General features: G+C 38.3%; 1 protein-coding gene and 1 long non-coding RNA gene across 5 annotated transcripts in view; one reads left to right on the top strand and one right to left on the bottom strand.

The window, feature by feature from the left end:
- LOC110061282 (homeobox protein MSX-2-like) overlaps positions 1-19,438 on the bottom strand; it is a 58,979-nt gene that overhangs the window by 10,619 nt on the left and 28,922 nt on the right. For 2 of the 3 annotated variants that reach the window (XM_020768128.2, XM_020768125.2), the window contains one exon: positions 1,131-1,176. The exons of the other annotated variant lie outside the window; for it this stretch is intronic. In XM_020768128.2, the coding sequence (XP_020623787.2) occupies positions 1,131-1,176 (46 nt within the window). The remainder of the gene's footprint in view (positions 1-1,130; positions 1,177-19,438) is intronic. 3 annotated transcript variants of the gene reach the window in all.
- Positions 9,344-14,672, top strand: LOC149118153 (uncharacterized). Of its 2 annotated transcripts, none has more exons than XR_016207492.1 (2): positions 9,344-9,635; positions 13,482-14,672. It is a non-coding gene; the product is annotated as an uncharacterized LOC149118153 (long non-coding RNA). The 2 variants fall into 2 exon arrangements; XR_016207490.1 differs by having other exon boundaries at positions 9,344-10,379.

The raw sequence follows: 19,438 nt of genomic DNA, 5'->3' as shown, positions 1-19,438 counted from the left end.
GTTACTACATGATGAACACGTCATATTTAACACGCGGTAACATTACGACCAAACTACCTGGCTTTCCCTGCAGTACCTACGAAAGAGTACGACATTCTAGGTAAGATCGGTTTCTACCACCATTCTGTAAGTTGTTCGACTACCAGTGATCCCTAACATGGCGCAACCAATTGTATCTCATGACAGGGTACCCAATAGCATGGTAGCTCTACTACTTTATTTAAGAAATAGAAAACACGTACCGTGTTTCTATAGAGTTTAATATAGAAATACGAGTAGAGGTTTGGGAGAACGAGAATTGCTGTGGTAACACGTGCCGATAGGCGGCTGTTTCCCTAGCTTTTTCTACTGAGTTCTCCCAAACATTGCACCACGGGTCTTGAAAAATATAAAACAGGAAAATCATTTGAAAGAAAATAAGAAAACGCGGGTTGAAGATCAGATCGAATGTGACCGCAAGGCGGACGAGAGCGAAAAAAGTCAGGATGTTGATAAAGGACAAGATGGGAAATTCGTGATACTCGAGGAAAAGTTCACACTGAACGGTGAAATAATATCCAAGAAATACGAGGTGTAGTCCAAAACAGAAACACCTGTCGAGTAATTCATGAATGTGGGCGAGACAGCCAAACGAACAGAGCCTTACTGATACATTCTGTAGCACCAGAACCTCAAACGAAAGAACAACGAGGTCAAACAGTGATCACACTTAGTTAAATACCAACATGGAGATCATGTGGTAAAGTATCCGTCGTTTTAGATTTAGCAAGCTGACGTTTTGAGCGTTTCACCAGTGGATCTATATTTCAAGGCTCTGACAAAAGCATCGAAACGTCAGCTATTCAAATCTAAAACAAGGTGACTATGAACTAAGTGTTTCACTCGTTCACTTATATTAAGTCCAAAACAGCAACTAATCAAGGATCTCTCACTACAATTACAGGGAAAACACTTACATGCAGGGGAACAAATGCCAAATAAAAAAGATTGCCCAATTTGACACGTTGGAGACATACAGCTCAGCTCGAGTTCAGAATTCGTAATGATATGCGTTGTTCATTAGGCGTAGTCGAGAAATTGAGGATACCATAATAACTCAACACGAATTTCTTTCTAAATCTACTTCTTACCTAGGTTTTCCTTTATCTCCATGCCAACCACGTGATCAGGCGCAGCCTAACAATAAATATGGATAATCTGTTATCGAGTTTTAGGAAGGACAATAGATTATAGTACAATAATTAAATTCATATTCTGATCTTTTGGAGCAAGAGTGAAAAAGGAAATGTGCAGATTATAGACCATATTCATAAATGGTTGCCCTCGAATTCAAACAACAGGCCATTTCCGAGTAACCTTGTGTCTCTGTTTCAAAACGAGTCCTCGTGCAAAACCTTTCATATAAAAATGAGTTTGATTTGCACGAAAATGAACCTGTAGGGGAAACATATTTCATATGAATGGTTTCGCACGAACACAGAGGCAAAATGCAACTCGGAAATGGCCTATTGAAAGAAAAATATATTCAGAAAAGAAATTGGACAACAAAAAAGTTCAGGTCAGAGTGCAGTTTTAGGCCATTAGAGTTGTAAAAGAGTTTTGTGATTGTATAATGAAGCAAATCGTATGAATAAACTACACTTCACTACACTAAGGCTTCAACAGAATTAGAAACCTTGGGATACCGGTGCTACTGACCTACAAAAGGAAACATTATGTCAGTGACAGCAGCTGACTGAAGCAAATACAGTAAAACCTACACTAAGCGGACACAGAATAAAGCAGGCCCATGTACCTAGACAATAACCAAGGTCCCAAAATCTATTATCCCATTTATTTACTTTGAATGGTGCCTCTATTAAGCGGAGGCTAATTTTCTTCTGTATAAAACCGGCGTTGAATGACCTGTAGTAAAGGAGCAGTTGTAACTAGATTCCCCCATAGTTAATAGAGGGAAATGGCTTTGACGCCCGGTAAACTTGAAAAGGAGCAAACAAAGATGCCAAGATTAATGTTGGAAGGTCCACGACCATAAACAATCGTTTGTTTTGCCCTCATACACCAAGTATGATACTGTAACCGAAACGTTTCTTTTTTCGTAGTTATTTTTTCTGAGACAGAACCTATATATATAAAAAGATAAAACAATGAACGCTGCTGGGTTTCATAACCATCCCCATTTATTAAATGCGTAAAAAACCGACTAGGTTTCACAAAACTTCCAATCACCGTTCAGCTAACGCTTTGTTTGGTAGTTTTCACTTCAGAACGGTGCCTACCATTGTTATCGCGCACAAGTTCTACGCATCACGCAAGGCATGGCTTACACGGACTGAGGCAATCAACTACGTTACCAAATGCGCCACTAAAATGAACGCAAAATTTTCCTACCGTGACCAAATCAAGTTTAATAAACCTATACTAAAACCGGGAACACCAGAATAGCAGCATATCGCTAACCACTAACTGTAAACGGCTTCCAGCTCAAGAACTACAATCATGGACAAAAGTCTTGGGACAAATTTGCACTTTTGCCGCTTTTGCGCACACATCAGACGCGAATACAACTTCACCAGCCTTACCTCGCCCCCCACCCCCCATACAGTGTTGAAAACTACTAACTACAATTTCTTCTGGTTTTCAACATTGTATTGGGTGGGGAGGGGGAACAGTAACGCGTTTTTAAAAGGAAAGCAGCGCTTTTTTCAAACTTCAGTAGCAAAACACATACAATTCGTTAAATTACGTAAGTGTTCCAAGGACTTTTGTCCACGATTGTAGCTGTTATACGGAGAAATTTTTACTGAAATCCAACTGTAAACACGTACCTACAGATGGCAAAGTGCGCGCGCAAAACAAGTGCGAGAGACGCAAATGTTTGACTTACTAGGGAAGTGACAGGAAAAAATGTAACGGGCACAAAAACGTTTTCACAAATGAAGAAAACTCATTTAACTTTAAAAAACGCGTGGTTACCCCTACATTTTATGTTATGAAATGGAAGTGGCAAGCCTATTCAACACGTGAATAGTTTCTGGTTGTGAAGAAGAGCTATTAAGACTACATTTTGACTAAACCAGAGAAGAGCTGTCAGGGACGCTAGATGCGCTCTTGTGACGATTTTGTTATTAAAATATACCAAAAGTGGTTTTATATTACCCTTTACAATGTAGTTAAAGATCTTTATGAAAGTGTTTTCTTTTCTGTATGTAAAGGCGAATCATAAGGAAATCTGTGAAGAAATATATTTCATTTTTATGTTTTTAGTAATAATTGTGTGTTGTTAGCGTATTTTGAATAATCGTATTTCTATATATGCCACCTTTTTAATCTGTTTCTTATTTTTTTACAATATCATTATTATTATTATTATTATTATTATTATTATTATTATTATTATTATTATTATTCTCATTTACCTTATTTGTTTTCATGCAGACTACGACAAGTCGGTATAAGCTTTGCTTACATACCTTATTACCTCCACATTTTTTTTTTTTTTTTTTGCATTTACTTTAATATATGTAATTAACTTATTCATCTCATACTTCTTTATCATCTACATGTTTTCAAAAACCATTTTCAAAACTGTGTGTCTTGCGAAAAATATTTGAAGGATATTAAACCGGCAACAGCCTCCATTTGGCGCGAAACTATACTCGGAAATTTGAGCGGCGACATGATCTGTTCCTCAAAGCTCAAGAAACTGTTCGCTTCTCGGAACAGATAATGTCCCCGCACAAATTTCCGAGCATATTTTCGCGCCAAATGGAGGCTATTGTTTATTTATACCGTGCTCTAAAAATATGGCAAGCGTACGCGAAATTTTTCTGAGTGTCTTTATTTTATTTTAGATTTCTTTATTTTGGGGGCGTTTTTAATAATGCAATTATTCCACTCGCGTAACTTGGATATGAGATGATTATGAGATGATCTATCATCTACTATCCAACGCACGCTCGTGGAATAATTGTTGATTATTAAAACCTGGATCAATGGATAACGCAATTCGAGAGTTTTCATTAGCTTAGCCATCATGGGTTATGAGTCATTATGCCATGCTCCACAACTATGGTAAGCGAACGCGTAAATTTTGGGGGCGTTTTTATTTTTATTTTAGTCTAGTTTTCTATATTTTGGGCGCGTTTTTAATAAAACAATTATGCCACTCGCGCTTGTTGGATATGAGATGCTAACAGCCAACTTATATACAACAAGCGCCAGTGGAATAATTGTTCAATGTCCTATACTCCGTTGTCACCTCAAAAAATACTTTTCTTAAACCCGCTAAATTTTTGATGTTAATTCTGGGACGGGTCAGCTCAACAGGATTAAGCTAATCCAGGATTTGGGAGAAAATCGAATTCAAAGTTACCAGTTAGTAATTGTCAATTACCAGTTACTAAGTTTTTGCAACATGAGAGGAGTTTTAAGAAATCAGCGTGTTTCAAGAAAGCACTATTTTTTATTTACTACGCATGCGCGATATTTAAATGGGTTCTCATCGCAACGATGTAAAATCTGCGAAATGATTGGGTTCCTTTCGTCCAGAATTTTTGACATAACGCGCTGACAAACGTTTTAACAAAACAAAAGAATGTCCATTTAAGAAGAAAATGGCACATTGCAGTCCATACAGAAAAAGGCAAGAAAATAAAATGACGCTGGATGAGCGCCATGTTTGTTTTTCCCGACCATTCTGCAGCGCGCGAACTTAGCTTTAATCCTAGATAGGCATAGATAAGGTTTGTAGGGAAGGGGAGTACGGGGAGCACAAACTGTCAAAATGCCAACATTGTCTTTTTGAAGGGTAGAGGGGGTGGAGGAGGCTATGTTCAATGACGTCATTTCGTAATTTTAGCGTTGGAGACTTTCTTAAAAAGATTTAGTTCCATGCTTCCATTCCCCGAAAAAGTATTAAATCGTTCCCGGCTAACTTTCATGCTTTACAGAATTATCAATTTAGTCAGCAAATTTAAAAGCGCTACAAGCGGCAAAAATACCAATATTCCACTAATTGTAACAAAAATAATTATAAAAGCGCAGACCACGCCCAGCAGAATGAAATACAAGTTTACTTTCATTTTCAACGAGGTCCACATGTAATTCAAAGTCGCGTGTCAATTGTTGCCGACGGCAAAATACGACGAGGATGAAGTAAAAAAAAACGCTTTAATGCTTAACCGAAGGTATTGTATCGATGCACGCGTGCAAAAGGAAAACATCAGCCAATACTAGAGCACCTCACTCAAGGCCCCGTTTATTTTCGATTTGGAGTATCCAATTTTATTACAGCAATTTGAAGAGCCATGAGAAGGCACTTAAAGTGAGAACATGTGGAAAGTGGAACGTGGAAAGATGAGATACCAACAAATGATTGAATTGCTGTAAGTCCTTTGAAGTTCTTTCTCCAATAAATCTATCGTTTTATATAGAAAGCAAACTGATGCAGGTCTCACGTTGTTCTAGATGGAGTATTGCGTTCAAAGTACGAAGTGTAATATAGACGCATTGAAAAAATCTTTCTTTACATCGATATAGCGTCTCGTCCTTTTCAAAATAAATTCATATTGAGACCGAACTTAAAACTATTATCAGGACTTAGGCAGTAGAGAGTGGACACGAATAGCCATTAATATCAGGGAGTTTATTCTCAATTGACGTCATCAAGATTGTTTTGAAGATCTATCTTCACACTTTTGAGCCTGACGCCCTCTCGGCGGGCAAAGCGCGGTTAATATCTCTCATCTTTTACGTAAACACGAAACAAGACTTCGTCATTGCCTAAGAGGTTCTTTTTATAAATGCCAAATCAAAACATCGGGCAGTTACTAAAATATCACTTCCCGCCCAAACTCTGGCGACATGAGAGTTATTTAGGGAGAACGCTTTTTATAGAACAGACTACTGAAATGAAAAAAATTTTTACTAAGTCACGCCACGAAGGCTATATTGAACATCCCCCGTTTTGATTGCGTGCAGTCGTTTGTTATGATTGTTGTTAGCTTCGCTTCTTGAAGCACGCAAATCAGTGTTAATCACACGTCCAGAATATTACGACCCATTATGATATTAACCACACAACGGTACTCTTCATGAAAATTCGAAAGCTCAAGTTTCAAACAATTAAAATCTTGTTCTGCTGAAGAACGTCTTCTTGTATATGCGTAATACGAAACACTACATTTCTACAATGTACACGTACTCTATTTCACGAAGCGTGTTTGATATTGCTTGATTCGGGATGCACGGAAGATTATGATTTGATTCAAAGTGAGGTCAAGAGCTACTTAACGACTAAAGGAAAAGATGCTAGTCAACGATCTTGCAAACGAAGATTAACACTACATTATCGGACACCTTCGTTTGCTCCAAATTAAACAATGTTCTAGCAAATTTCTGTGTACCCTAATTAAGTCTCGGTGATGTCACTTTTGAAACTATATCGACCAAGTTTGAAGACAGAAGTCTACATCGGAACGTTACCTACCGGTGGTATCTCCATTATGGTAAAAAACTGAATGTAATTCCACATTAAAAATTTGCCCATGTAACCCGTATCATTTGTAAGGTCCAGGGTTAATTCCGGTACAAACTAGTGAGAGTACTTATCGTATTTTTCACAAACCAGTAACCATGCGCAAAGAAACGGGTCAGTGTGACTCTTTTCTTTACAAACCCTAGTACGACTTTTTGTACCGGAACAAGAACTGATTTTATTTAACTACCAGTACCGGGCCGAATTCATAACTTCTGATAACTCATAACTGTACAAATAAACAGATATTATCAAAGCCACAACAGAATACACAAAAGGAAATGTCCTACCCCATTATGTAATCACCCCGTTGAACTGACAAACCGGCGGTGGGGCAAAGAAAAGGGGAAGAAACACATTACCATAGAAGAATGGCAATCGCTTTGAACCCATTTTCAAGCCTCGTCTGTGCCAGAAAATTGATTTTTTTTTTTAAATGGAATTAGTAAATGTTCAGCACCAAAGAAAGCACGGGTGCCCGAGGGTAGACCCAAAGAGAACAGAACATGGCAAAGGGAAAGACATAGTCCTGAGCTGACTTGTGGAGAAAGACAGGTTGTTTTCAACGATCTACTAGATAAGAAAAGATCAGACTTTCAACTTGACGAAAGACGAAGAACTAAAGCAAAAAACAAAAAAACTTTATAGATTTACTACCTTTGAAAATTCAACTGTTAAGATCGTTCAAAATTGCGCCAAGTAATCAGGCCTTGTTTAGAACCTAAGAAATATATCGTTATATCAAGCTGTTCGGAAACTGTGCCACAAACCTTTATTACGCTATGGGTCGTGTTGCAAAAACGTTATGATTTAAACCTACATAAGTGAAGCCACTTAAGTAACTTCTGCTTTTGATAGAGTTTTTGAGCAATGAGGCTAACAATATTGTAAGAGATGTTTATACTTTAGGAAAATTTAAACATATGGGAGAAGCCTTTTTCCCTCCTTTGCGTCAATGTGTGCCAGCCCCATCTTGTGCCGTTAGATTTGGACTTACCAATTTGTACCGTGGTGGAATAATTAAGCAATGGACCCATTCAAGGTCAGAGGGACTAAGAAAGTTTTGTCTCACACCAATTTTCAACACACGAGACATTACTACTAATTCGGCACAGAAGGGAGGGATAGCCGGAAGAAAGCATCATTAAAAAGACATTATTTGTGCCCTCTCACTGTTCTTTGTTCTACCTCTCTGGCACTGGACTTCGATAAAAATAAAAGTAAACAAACAGATATAGCTTGTTTTCTAGTTTATTGGTTAATAGTGTCTCTAGATTACTCGACCGACCAATTTGCGAAGAACTACGTTTTCACGTACTGAAGAATGATTCTACAACGATCAAAGCATGAAAATGACGCTTGACCCTGCGCCAGCAATGATGATGTAAGGTGGCTTGGGTCCCAATGAAAATACATGAATTACCACAACGTTAGCTGAAGGTATGCAAGTGCAAATTTATCTCTCTTTCATACAGGCATTAACCTCACTTATTAACTGTATTAGATCCGTGCCTGCGGAAACCACTAATGAAATGTCTCATCGTTAAAACAGAACATCAACTAAATATCATTTCTTCTTTTTTTTTATCTTTTTTGGTCCGCTGGTTTTCCTTGAGATCAAAATAATCTAAGAACAACTAATCGCAATAATCGAAATAGCAATCTATTCAAAGAACACATACTTTGCGAAAAGGAATGAAAAGAATTTCGCTTGGAACCTGCAGCTAGTCACGACATCGTAAATGAAGCGTTGTACGCGAAGCATACACTTGTTTTTGTTTTGGTTATAGGCTATCGAGGCCGTTTTCGGTATCAACTCGAGAGTACGTAGGACACGCTAGAAAAGCACGTCATCAAGATGCTGTTTTGAATCCCACCTACAAAACCAATGAACAAGATAAAGAAAATGGAATTCGTGATTTTTAACTACTGTAAAAAGGATTAATTGCTTAACCGGGAAATTGTCACGAGCTGTTGGAGACGTCAGAAGCCAAACGCTTCTAAGGAGACCAATACTGCAACACTAAGGTCCGGTGTGGCGACAGTGTTGACGTCACTGGCTCCCGGGAAACACACGCGACAGCAAAAGTCACGAAAACATGTTTTCCTCTTCTGATTTTACCATCACGAGACAAGAAGATATAGCTCGCAACCTCAGTATGTTGACAATTTTAAGATTCCCGGTCTTATATAGGCTTTACTAGTAGTATGGAACCTTAGGATGTGTGGAAAAACAGAAGCACGAAATGTTTACCACCCCTTTTGGAAATAGTATGGTTAAAAAATTAAAAATTGAGCATTTGTGTACAGTTTGAGCGGGGTTTCCTTTAATTGTAAAGTATTCATAAAATGGCTCATTACTGCAGGAATTCAATTGCGGGCAGATACTTAACTTAATCGGATTCTTTCTTTAGTTCTGAAGAAGTGCGCGTCCTTGTAAACAAAGCTATTGCATGTTCTCCGTAGTGGTTAGTCTAATGGTGTGGTTTTAAAGTGCGGTATCCAGAGTGAAATCGCAATTTTCGACTGCACCTTATCATTTTAATGACCTCGGAACAAAACTATTGTTGTTAAGAAATGAAACTTCCCGATAAGAAAACAGAACAAAAACAAAACCCAACTCTTACGAGGCTAACTCAGTTAATTTATAAAGGATTTCAGACGTCACTATACAGATCTGTTATTCAGTTAACGCGAAACACATTTCGTGCGAGAGCCACACTAAAGTTCTTCAGGTGTAACAACTTTCCCACATCATTCGTTGTCTCTAATCAAAATTCCCTCCTAATGATACAAATCTTGTTTCCAATATCAACAGGAAAAACCGACTTATGTTGTTGCATGAATTACTTCCGGAAACGACCTGTGTTATTACTTCCATTACTGCATGCCATTAAAAATTGTTCTCGTTCTCACGCTCAATTTTGACTAATGTGGTACCTTTCTCAAAGACTTTTCCTGTGTGTATTTTATTATCAACAACGTCATTTGTCTAAGTGGTAAATCAAGAATTGAACCTCTATTATCACGCTTTGAGTGGATCGGGGGTGACGATGCAAGTTGCAATATAGGAGAGTCTAAAGAGAAGAAGTCACTGGTAAAAGTTCAAATTTCTTCTTATTGTCGTGAAAAATTACGTAGCGCTTAAGTGTAAACAGTTAAAAAGTACTATTGAAGGGAAAGGGTTTCTTTTTTTCATTCCCATTTGATCTTGGTTGGTACAAGCCTAACATCAATTGTGTTACACGATCTTTAACCCCTGAGCATTTGTTGTGAATCTTTTGGGCAGTTTTATGACATCGACAGGAAGGATGTTCGCAAGTTGAACGTGAGGGTTGTCAGATGCACGGGTCATTGGCGACGCCTACTGGCTACTGCGTCCCAACAAAAAGTTTACCATGACAATTCCGTACGTTCTGTTCAGAACTTTTCACACTGAGTAATGATTAACAGACGAAATTTACGGCACTGCTATATAAAAAGAAAACTACTTCTATTCAAGTGCTAATCAAACAAAAGATTTCAGATCAAACAGTGTAAATACAATGGCTGCGAGATAACAAAGTATAGCATAATGGTGGCATATTCTCTGAGCAGTCTGTGGAGTTGGTTTGTAGATTAGTCTATATTTACCCATGATAAAGATTGACTATCTCCGCGAATAACAAAACAATTAACGAATCATATCAATACAACAAACGAATGAAAATACAAGCAAGTGGTGCTAGGTTGGCAATCTTTTGAAAATATGAATATCAACCGATGTCTCGTTTCTTCAATTTCTTTCCCTCAACGAAAGCATATGGGATCAGTGTTTTTACATAAATTCCGCCCACGTGAGGTAAAGGTTTCTTCGTTGAACTACAATTGTTTTATTTAAACATTCTTGGTAATTTTGTAAAACTTTGGCCTAGCTGGATGCTACCTCTCCAAATATATTCAATGACAATTGGAAATTCTCTCGGTATCGAAGTAGCCACTGGTCTGTGTAACATTACAAAATTAACAATGTCTCAAGCTTCACCAAAATATAAAGCTCCAGGGCGGGTGTAAAGTATTTCAATGCTAATAACCATGACATCGGTATAAAGCCAAACGTTAGACAGTCAAATTCCATTGAAAGACTGACAAGAGTAACATGTGAGTGATCCTCGTGTTTGGCCAGAGTAAATATTCAGCGTTTAACACTGTCAACAAAGATAACCGAGGATCTTATCATCATCCGCGTTTTCTAGAATCCACAAGCGATTAGATGAACCACAAGACACATGTAAACAAAGCAAAAACTACGTCTTACGTCTTTTCAGTAGAATTCAGATAAGCTTTTGACAACGGCAAAAAGTCTCAAGTACGAAAACAGTTTCACGTGATAAACATGCTGAGAAACAGACCAAAACGTTGACAGCGGCGTAGAAAAAAAAACAAAGCTGTAATTAATTTAAGGCGATATAAGCAGTTCTCATAAAGACAGTCATGTTAAGCTGTTGAAAATCTATCGCCAATAAATCATTTGCTGGGAGAGTTTCTCAGGGGCTCCTTGACAAATTTCCAAACTACCAAGCTGGTGATTAATCCGCTGGAGAAATTTCTAGTAGATAAAGAAAAGGGACTACAAATTATTTAAATCGAAAATACTATGACGCACAAGCAAAGCCAAACAACTGCATAGCTATAAAGCAAGTAAGATATGCCCTGGACGTTTTGGGACAAATCAACCACCGCGTACTTATAGCTGAATACGTACAAAGTTTCCCAAGCGAGCGCTTCTACAACAAAGCATGTTAACTTTGTCAAAATTGGATCAAAATTCCAGAACATGCCATTCAACCAAGGCCATTATTGTATTACAAATTCTGCCTAGTCATTGTCCTTTTTTGTACAAGACCAAACTATTAAGAACGGATTGAGTTTCGTGAAATTCAAGAACGAACGCTTTTCTGGACATTTCTATTTTGTCGACCAAGTTTGGTTTGTAGGATTATTTAGTCCCTTCTAAAGTCAATTGAAAAGGTCAGTGAAACAGGCAATGCGACGTTTCGTACAAAGTGAAGAATTGAAGTACCGTTTCATTGATGAATCGCGTTACATGTACATCTACAGTTCTCCACTTTCCCTCTGCTAATTTTCCTTTTTAAATCCGCACATATCGTCAAGGGTAAAATTAAGAATTAAGAGGATGGTTATAAGGGAAATCATGTTCAAGATCGCAAGCACAGATTCCGAACGTTCCTTCCCTCGGGGAGTGACGGCCATAAAATAACTGCTATTATCCGCTTGTCTGTCGCCCGGCCGGGGAATGAAATCCTTTGATTTGATTGGCTAACGGAGCGGTATTAAAGCGATGGAAGAAGGTCTATTCTGCTAAGCGGCGGGTAAATTGGCGAGTTAGGCTGTTCCGCACATGTTGCTCGTGGAGTATACAAACATTTTTTTATTGCTATCATTATTCCTTGTATTTAATACGAGGACTCAGTCATTTCTGGTAGATAAATTTTGAAGTCGAGGTGTCCTGGCAGTTGAACAAATGCGGAGTATTTACACCTCAGTCTTCTACTGTACTGACAACAATAAAGTTTCCCACACAAGAGCATCGCATTCGTATCATTTGCGAAGCTTTTGCTAGATCCTCATTTATTAATTAAAGAATTGCTGATTAAAAAAAAACACTTGTCGACGTCTGAGCATACTTAAAAACGGCTCCGAGTTGGACCTTTTTTACGAAATTGAACAAATGTATGTGGAGTTGTCTCTCTAGGGGCCCCTTTACCACCTTCTGTTTTATTATTGGGAATCTATCTAAGTATGGTGGGCTGTCCTTCAATTTTTTTTCTACTGAGCATCGATAAACCCCGCAACATTTTTGGCGTAGCATCGAGACAACATTTTTGTTATCGTAGTTGGCTCTTTTAACTATAACACGAAATCATCTACTTGGCCAAGTTTTCTTAGTCAAGATGGCGTGGCTGATGTTGACCTCGTTCTCTCTTTGCGTGTTTCTTAACATAGAACTTCGTCTCAGTCAATAACACTCGCTGAAATAGAACTTGGCCAATATCCCATCATATGACCTTGTGCTCGGTCGACACTGCTGAATGTATGGCATTTTTCTAGTCGAAGGCGTGAGACACCATGTTGTGAAAACAATGGTCGAGAGGATGAATCGTGTAGGGTGCATTAGCTGTAATAACAAGAATTTGAATTATAAGAAGATTAAAAAAAAAAACCTTTCCCATTCAAATCCTGTCGCTCCCATAATCCAGATAATTTTTGCCACACTGAAACATTCCGATGTTGAAAAAGTGCCTATAAAGTGCACAATTATAAGTTAGGATGCAGCATGTTTGCACCTAGTTTTCGCCAAAATCTAAAAAGATGGTCTTGTTTTATCAAACTATTGTGGAAACTGACAAAAACCTGACCTTAACTGAACTGGGTAATTCGCACACACAGTATTAGCGATTACGTCTAGTATTTGTCATTGCTCCTTTCTTTAGGTTAAGCATCACAGATTTAGGTCTATTTCTAAATTGTTACAGTTGAATTACCAAGCAATAGAAAGTAGTTAAATTCACAGACCTCGATCAAACTAAGGAACTAATAAGGACTAGAACTGCTTGGAATAAAATTAAAGGTAACATTTGTTTTGTTAATAGAACTAAAATTAAATATCTGAGATCCCTAAATTCCACTTAATTACCAAGTCCCGTCACTGTTCAAACGTTGTTTGAAACAGAACAGCACCATAACCTTTAAAACTTAGTATTTTAAAAAACGTAAATGTAAAAAATGTATAATAAATGAATAACAGTTTCAGTTAGGGTCTGATAGTCTTAGATCAATTTAGAACTAACTTTCTACAACTATAACACCCGACAACGGCAGTGTTTCTTTTTAATTGGTTACCCAACAATGCTTGTGTGAATTGCATTTTTCTTTTCGATAGTACCAATTTCAAGATGTGACTGAATAGCTCATGAGAAATAACGCACAGTAAAGACGCCCGACGGATTTCATGAAAGACACGAAGCTTTTGTCAAACATGAAAAAGGGGAAAGAGGGTATTTCTACCAACAGGACGACTCTGATTAGCGCCGGGCTGGCTGATAAACAAGTAGAAGGTGATGAAATACCAAAAGAACACTCAAATCACTTAGGTCATAGCATACAGCATATATTAGACGTTTACAACTCTGCGCACGAGACCCCGCACGCGCCCATTTTTGTCCCACTGTTCTCCGTTCAAATCACACTCAACTGCACGAATGAAGACACAGGCAAGTCACGGAAACACTGCTCACTGTCTAGTAAACAACTTAACGATTCGTATTCAGTTAAGTGATACAGAGGAGACTGTATATATCGGCTTCGCAAAGAGTTCAGTGCACGCTACCGTTCTGATCGTCACGCGATTTCGAAGTAAACAACACGGCTGGGTGAGAAAGATAGACTCTCTGCCTGCCAGATTCCAAGGCAATGAGAAATAAATGTTTCTGAACATGAGAGTTTTCAAGGGAAGGAAATCATCGCGAATAATTAAGCAGTGATGCACTTTGTGGTACTTCATTTCTCAACAACATAAAGACTGAGATTGAATTTTGGATCTCATCTCCAACACCAGTTCTTACTATAGGGTCCCCCAAAAAGCAAATCAAAGCATAGTTGTATGCCAGTCGTTTCAAAGGAGGAACAGTCTCACAGAATTGTACCTCTTAAACTATTTGTATACATCGACAGTCTTGTATTCAAGTTATTGCAAGGTACCTTTTAAAAGAAGAAAATAAGTTGGATTTACTAGTATATAGAATCCGGCTCACACATAGACTGCCAATGGAAAACTAATAGCCTGACGTCTGCTATGACAAATTCAAACTACTCAGAGTAGTAATTTGGCGACTGGCTCATTAAATGTTGCCATCATTGTATAAAGAAATTCTTTTCAGAAAGCCGCAGTTATGTTCACGTAAAGATTCTCGGCACCAGTCTATTAAAAGAATTACTGAGTAAGGTGTACGCCAACACAGAGCACTGCCTCCATGGAAATCGAGGCAACGGGAATAAAAAGCATAATTAAAGCGTATGCATGTAGATTAATGTGTTGTTGTTCTACTGGTAATAAAAGCACAATATCACTGAACGACAAAACTCAGTTTTTATTCATGCGGCTTTAATCGTATGGTTGTTGTTTTTTTTCTTGTTTTCAAGTCGCGATGAATAAGAGGGTAAAGTGAATACTGATATGAACAAACAAACGTTAACATCACACCTGCCACGCACTTCTAGAAGGAACTTCAAACACTATCAAGGTCCTTGGGTCCTTGTGTCACGCTTATTGAATTATGCCTCTCAAATCAAGGAAAGAGGCGCCTGTCTTTCCCGTGGCCGCGGGCATAATTACACCAGCGATATAATATTGTGGGAAACGTAATGTAGATTCGACCCCTGTAAAATGATGCCATGACGATAATGTACCCCAAAACGCTAAGCAACTAGAACAATACTCCCAGTAATGCGAAGGACTTGTCCAAATCAGTACAACTACAAAGTTTCAGTACACTAGGTCAATTATTGACAAAGCGATAACATTTTAAAAGAACCACAGACAAGTCAGAGAATACACTGATGACTTGCGAGTTTGCGAAACCCCAACTACATGCGAAAACTGCTTGAAATGTCTCAATGGTCGACCTACTCTGCTAAAGCATTACAATTGCCCCGATTTGGACCTGCTTTTTGTATTTCCTTTAGGGGTGTTTCTATTGTTTCGTCGCTCAAGGATGACTATTCCGCGTCGTGCCATGTCAGGTATAGGAGGCCTACAATATTGGTGAAAGCTCTTGTATGAATGATTTCACAACTGAATTCACTTGGATGATCAAACATTTCTGTTACTCAATAGATAACTTGAATAAGCAGGAAAGCGAAAACGGAAACACTAAAAAAAAGGTTGCGGTTAGATTTTGAAAGGTTTCAGACTGACTTAACTAGGAGGAAACGATGATATACCTTGACTTACAGGACTTACAGTTGAACTGGCGAAAACTGTTTCAGTACCGGTTTGATTCGTAGCGGAGTACGAGTTGAGTAACACGTCACATTTTCACTGAAGTTTAGTATTCTGCTTAGGCAGATGAAGATGGACAGTCCTGCACAAAGATATTATTTCTAGCTGTCAGAAAGAGATAATCCCCTTCAAAGCTACTTGGCATCATACCACGCTATCGTCAAAAACTCTTCATAACAATTCGGCTCTTAATTATGTACAAAGTACAACTGCTGCCAGAATCAAGTAGTTTTTAGTTACATTTGCTCTCACTTGGTAAACTGTAAAGGCAATTCTCAGACATAAAGCGGAAGAACGAAGCATTCTGTAAGAAGATCAGGCCAGGTTTACTATCAGTGGAAATAGCAGGAGCAATAAGGCGCTTTATTTCGCACAAATCACGTTTAAGAAACGAGTTTAGACTCGTCGCGGGTGAGATAAGAATCCAAACTGAAAAAAATTGAAAGCAACAAGGCAGACACATAGCCATTTCCAAAATACCGCAGTTTTTCTGTTTACTTAAACGAAAGTCAAAGCAAGCAGTACAGGCCTCAAGAATAGAAGACCTGTTTCAATTTTCCCACCCGGATTATAAGTGTGTCCGCAATAATCTACATGTTAGAATTCATACAACCGATGGGATTCCTCTTTAGAAACGGTACTGTACTCAAGGACAAAGAATTCCAATTAAATCTCAATCAAAGTTAGCTCAGTCAGCTCTTAAAAACACATTGTTGGCTCGCCATAAGCTCAACGGGGTATTCTCTTACATGAACACAAGACCCTTGCCTGCTCATTGTTTGTCATCGCAGGAAATGCTGTCGCCCCAAACCCCCTTAAAGGGTCTTTAAGTAGTTTGGCAGGGGTCAGATAAGCTTTACTTCAGTATTGTCTATTCATCCGGAGTCATTTGGTAAGGATAAGCAAAAGTGACGAGAAGCAGACAAATGCCAAAACCGTGGATTTGAAATTACGTAAAGAATCCAAATTTCCACCTGTGGAACTTTCTTCGTGATTTCATGCAGATCTTTTTATCAGTTTATATTCCATATTTTTCTTCAGAAAGTAACAATCTGTGGAGACGTTAAAAGAATACGGAATCGTTTCATTTGGTTTAAAACGAAAATATTGCCGAATTTTTTCAGCGACGAAACTTTGAGGCTCAAGGTCACGAAAAGAACGTCTGCGTTGACACGCACTATTTCCTTAAAAATAGTTTCAAAATACGCTTTTAGGAATGACGAATCCTCTCAAAATATTAATTTAATCAAAGTGTTTTTAGAGCAATAAACAATTCTTCACGGCCATCGTTTGGTTCAATTCGTTCTGTACTTCTTTTAAGCCCACTTATCTGATCTGAATCCTGTTATCAATGCAACTGATCTTTGTCTCTGGAGTAACTAACTCCGCCTTTTCCACCTACTTGTCGACAAGATGGCTATCGTCATTTATACTGTGTATACACTGGATGACCGCTCCAGTCTATTCCACGGGTATTCAATTCAACTGACAATGCAAAACAAAAATTAATCAGCAACTCAAAGCGAGAGGACCCGTTGATAAATACCAATTTAGCCCACTCTCAAAGCGTGCAAGTAGATACCAACGAAAACCATCATTCTAAGAAAGAACTCGAAGCACGTGCCGTGATCCACGCTCGCGTCAACGACAAGAAACACTCAATTCTTTTCTTCGTTCTGTGAATACTTTTTGAGTCATATCCGGCCACAGAACACGTCTTAATTCGTCAAATGCAGAAACTTTCGGTTCAATACGCCTAAAATCACAGCCTGGGCTCGCGTGACTTTTTTTAGCTTTCGTGCCATAAATCAAAGTTGTTAATGTATGCTGGACAAACTGCTATCTGTGCAACAGCCCCAGGACACGAAACACACTTTTCTTTCAAATACACATCCATTAGCTAAATAATCGTTAATCACGCTTAGGATATCGAGGACTAGACGGCGTCATTTCCCTTTCAAAACTAATGCAGCGTGGCTGATATTGGGCCACAGTTGACATCTTCTTTCCGTTCTCGGTCCACTGAGCTCAACAACTTCACATTGAAGTGCTCCTTGAAGCAAATTAGCACAGGAATATGAACTTTATTGCCAATTTTAGCCACAAATAAATAAATCAAGAACGATATTTTCACTCAGCTAGATCTACCAGTTAACGCTACTGAACTAAGAAGCATGTTTTCCGTTCGTGACTCGACAACTTACCACTTATTAACATCCCTCATAAATATTCCAACTTTTAAAATTTGTGGCAAGTTTGATTTTTTTTTTCCGACTAATTATTCTTTTTCACTCCAAGAGACAAAAATAACGTCTCTCGAAATAAATAATCAAGTTTTAGAGAAGAAAGAAAAACCTCTTAGTACCACTGTTCTCCCATGTTTTGATACTTCGAGTGACTCCTATTTCACACAGTTATGGACGTCTAATATTCATATTGCTTTAGGCAAAGATTTTACGCTTCCGTTGATTCACGTTTACCGTTTCAAACATGACTTGCTAGTCTTGTATCACTCGAAGGGTACTTAAAGAACTACAATCCCCTGCTATTTTTCAGTCAACGACCAGGAAGCCACAAAAAGGCTCGAGAGAAATAAAAGCAAACAAACCCTACAGTGACTGAGTAGAGTATACCAGATCACTTAATATAATAACACATAACCCTTTTATTGTCAAGTCTATTAGAAACGTCATAGAGGGCACGTGAATAGGGAATGGCACGGGAGAATGTGAAAATAAAGTAGTGCAATGTAATTTTTATCATGTCTGTGAAACTGAGCACATGTCAAGACGACAGGGACTGACTGTTATCACGCCCATCTTAAAACCTTGAATTCTTCTGTAATAAACCTTGACCCCGTTTTACTGAAGACTGACAAATGTTTCAGGAACGTTAATGGGTACCTCCTGATGGACTGAATAGTATTATGTAAAGAAGTTTGCCAAATAAACGCGGAGCTCGCCTTGTGCCTAACTAAATGCAGGTCCATTCTAATAGCAAACATTTCAGGAGATTTGTCATTCACAGATAAACACACGCGCTCCGCTGCACTGTGCTAAGAGGTCCTTAAATAAGGAACGCCTCCAAAAATTGGCTAACAATTGCCTTATAGTGCATCAGTCACCTTTCAAGATGACAATATATTTATAAGAAGACATAAGCCCGACGCTTATAGATGCCTAATTGTATCTGATGAGATGAAAGAGATAGCTGAGAGCTAGGAGACCATAAAAGTTTTGTTACGCTAATGAACGACGTATTGAGCAATTTCTATTTCCCATTGGTTTCATCGTGTTCTTGCAAATTCTTGTATGAAAGCCGCATCACGCTCGCGCTCTCACCAAAATATAACGGAAACATCAACATAATCAATGCACGCAATCAAAGTCATTGTGATATTGTGCTAAGCAACGTTTTAAATCAAGTGTGGCTAAAGTCTTGATGAAAAAATTCACGCCAACTCGATGTTGTTTGTTTCACGCATTTATGGGCTCTACAAATATAGTTCCAGTTAACGAACTCCTAAACCCCTTGGGCTCCGCCAAACACACTAATTTCCCTTGCCCTTACTCATATGTAGCCATTTACTATGCAAGGACGAACAAAAAATTACGACCAAGAATTCAAACGATCGAATGAAAATTTATAGTGGAAGTTGGCGACTGCTAAGACTGGCCCACAATAATTGCACAATCGCAAACACGATAAGAGAAAACTTTCCTTATGCTTAAAAGGCCATATTATTCTTCACTTCTTTTCCATCAAGCATTAACTCGCCCAAAAAGGCTTCCTAAATGGATAAATAAAGAAAACAAGGGCTGGCCTCTAGCTAATCGTCT

This window comes from Orbicella faveolata, unplaced genomic scaffold (assembly GCF_042242905.1).
Source record: "Orbicella faveolata isolate gen_17 unplaced genomic scaffold, um_ofav_v1 contig_1, whole genome shotgun sequence".
Lineage (NCBI taxonomy): Eukaryota > Metazoa > Cnidaria > Anthozoa > Scleractinia > Merulinidae > Orbicella > Orbicella faveolata.
This window is presented reverse-complemented; position numbering and strand designations above follow the sequence as displayed.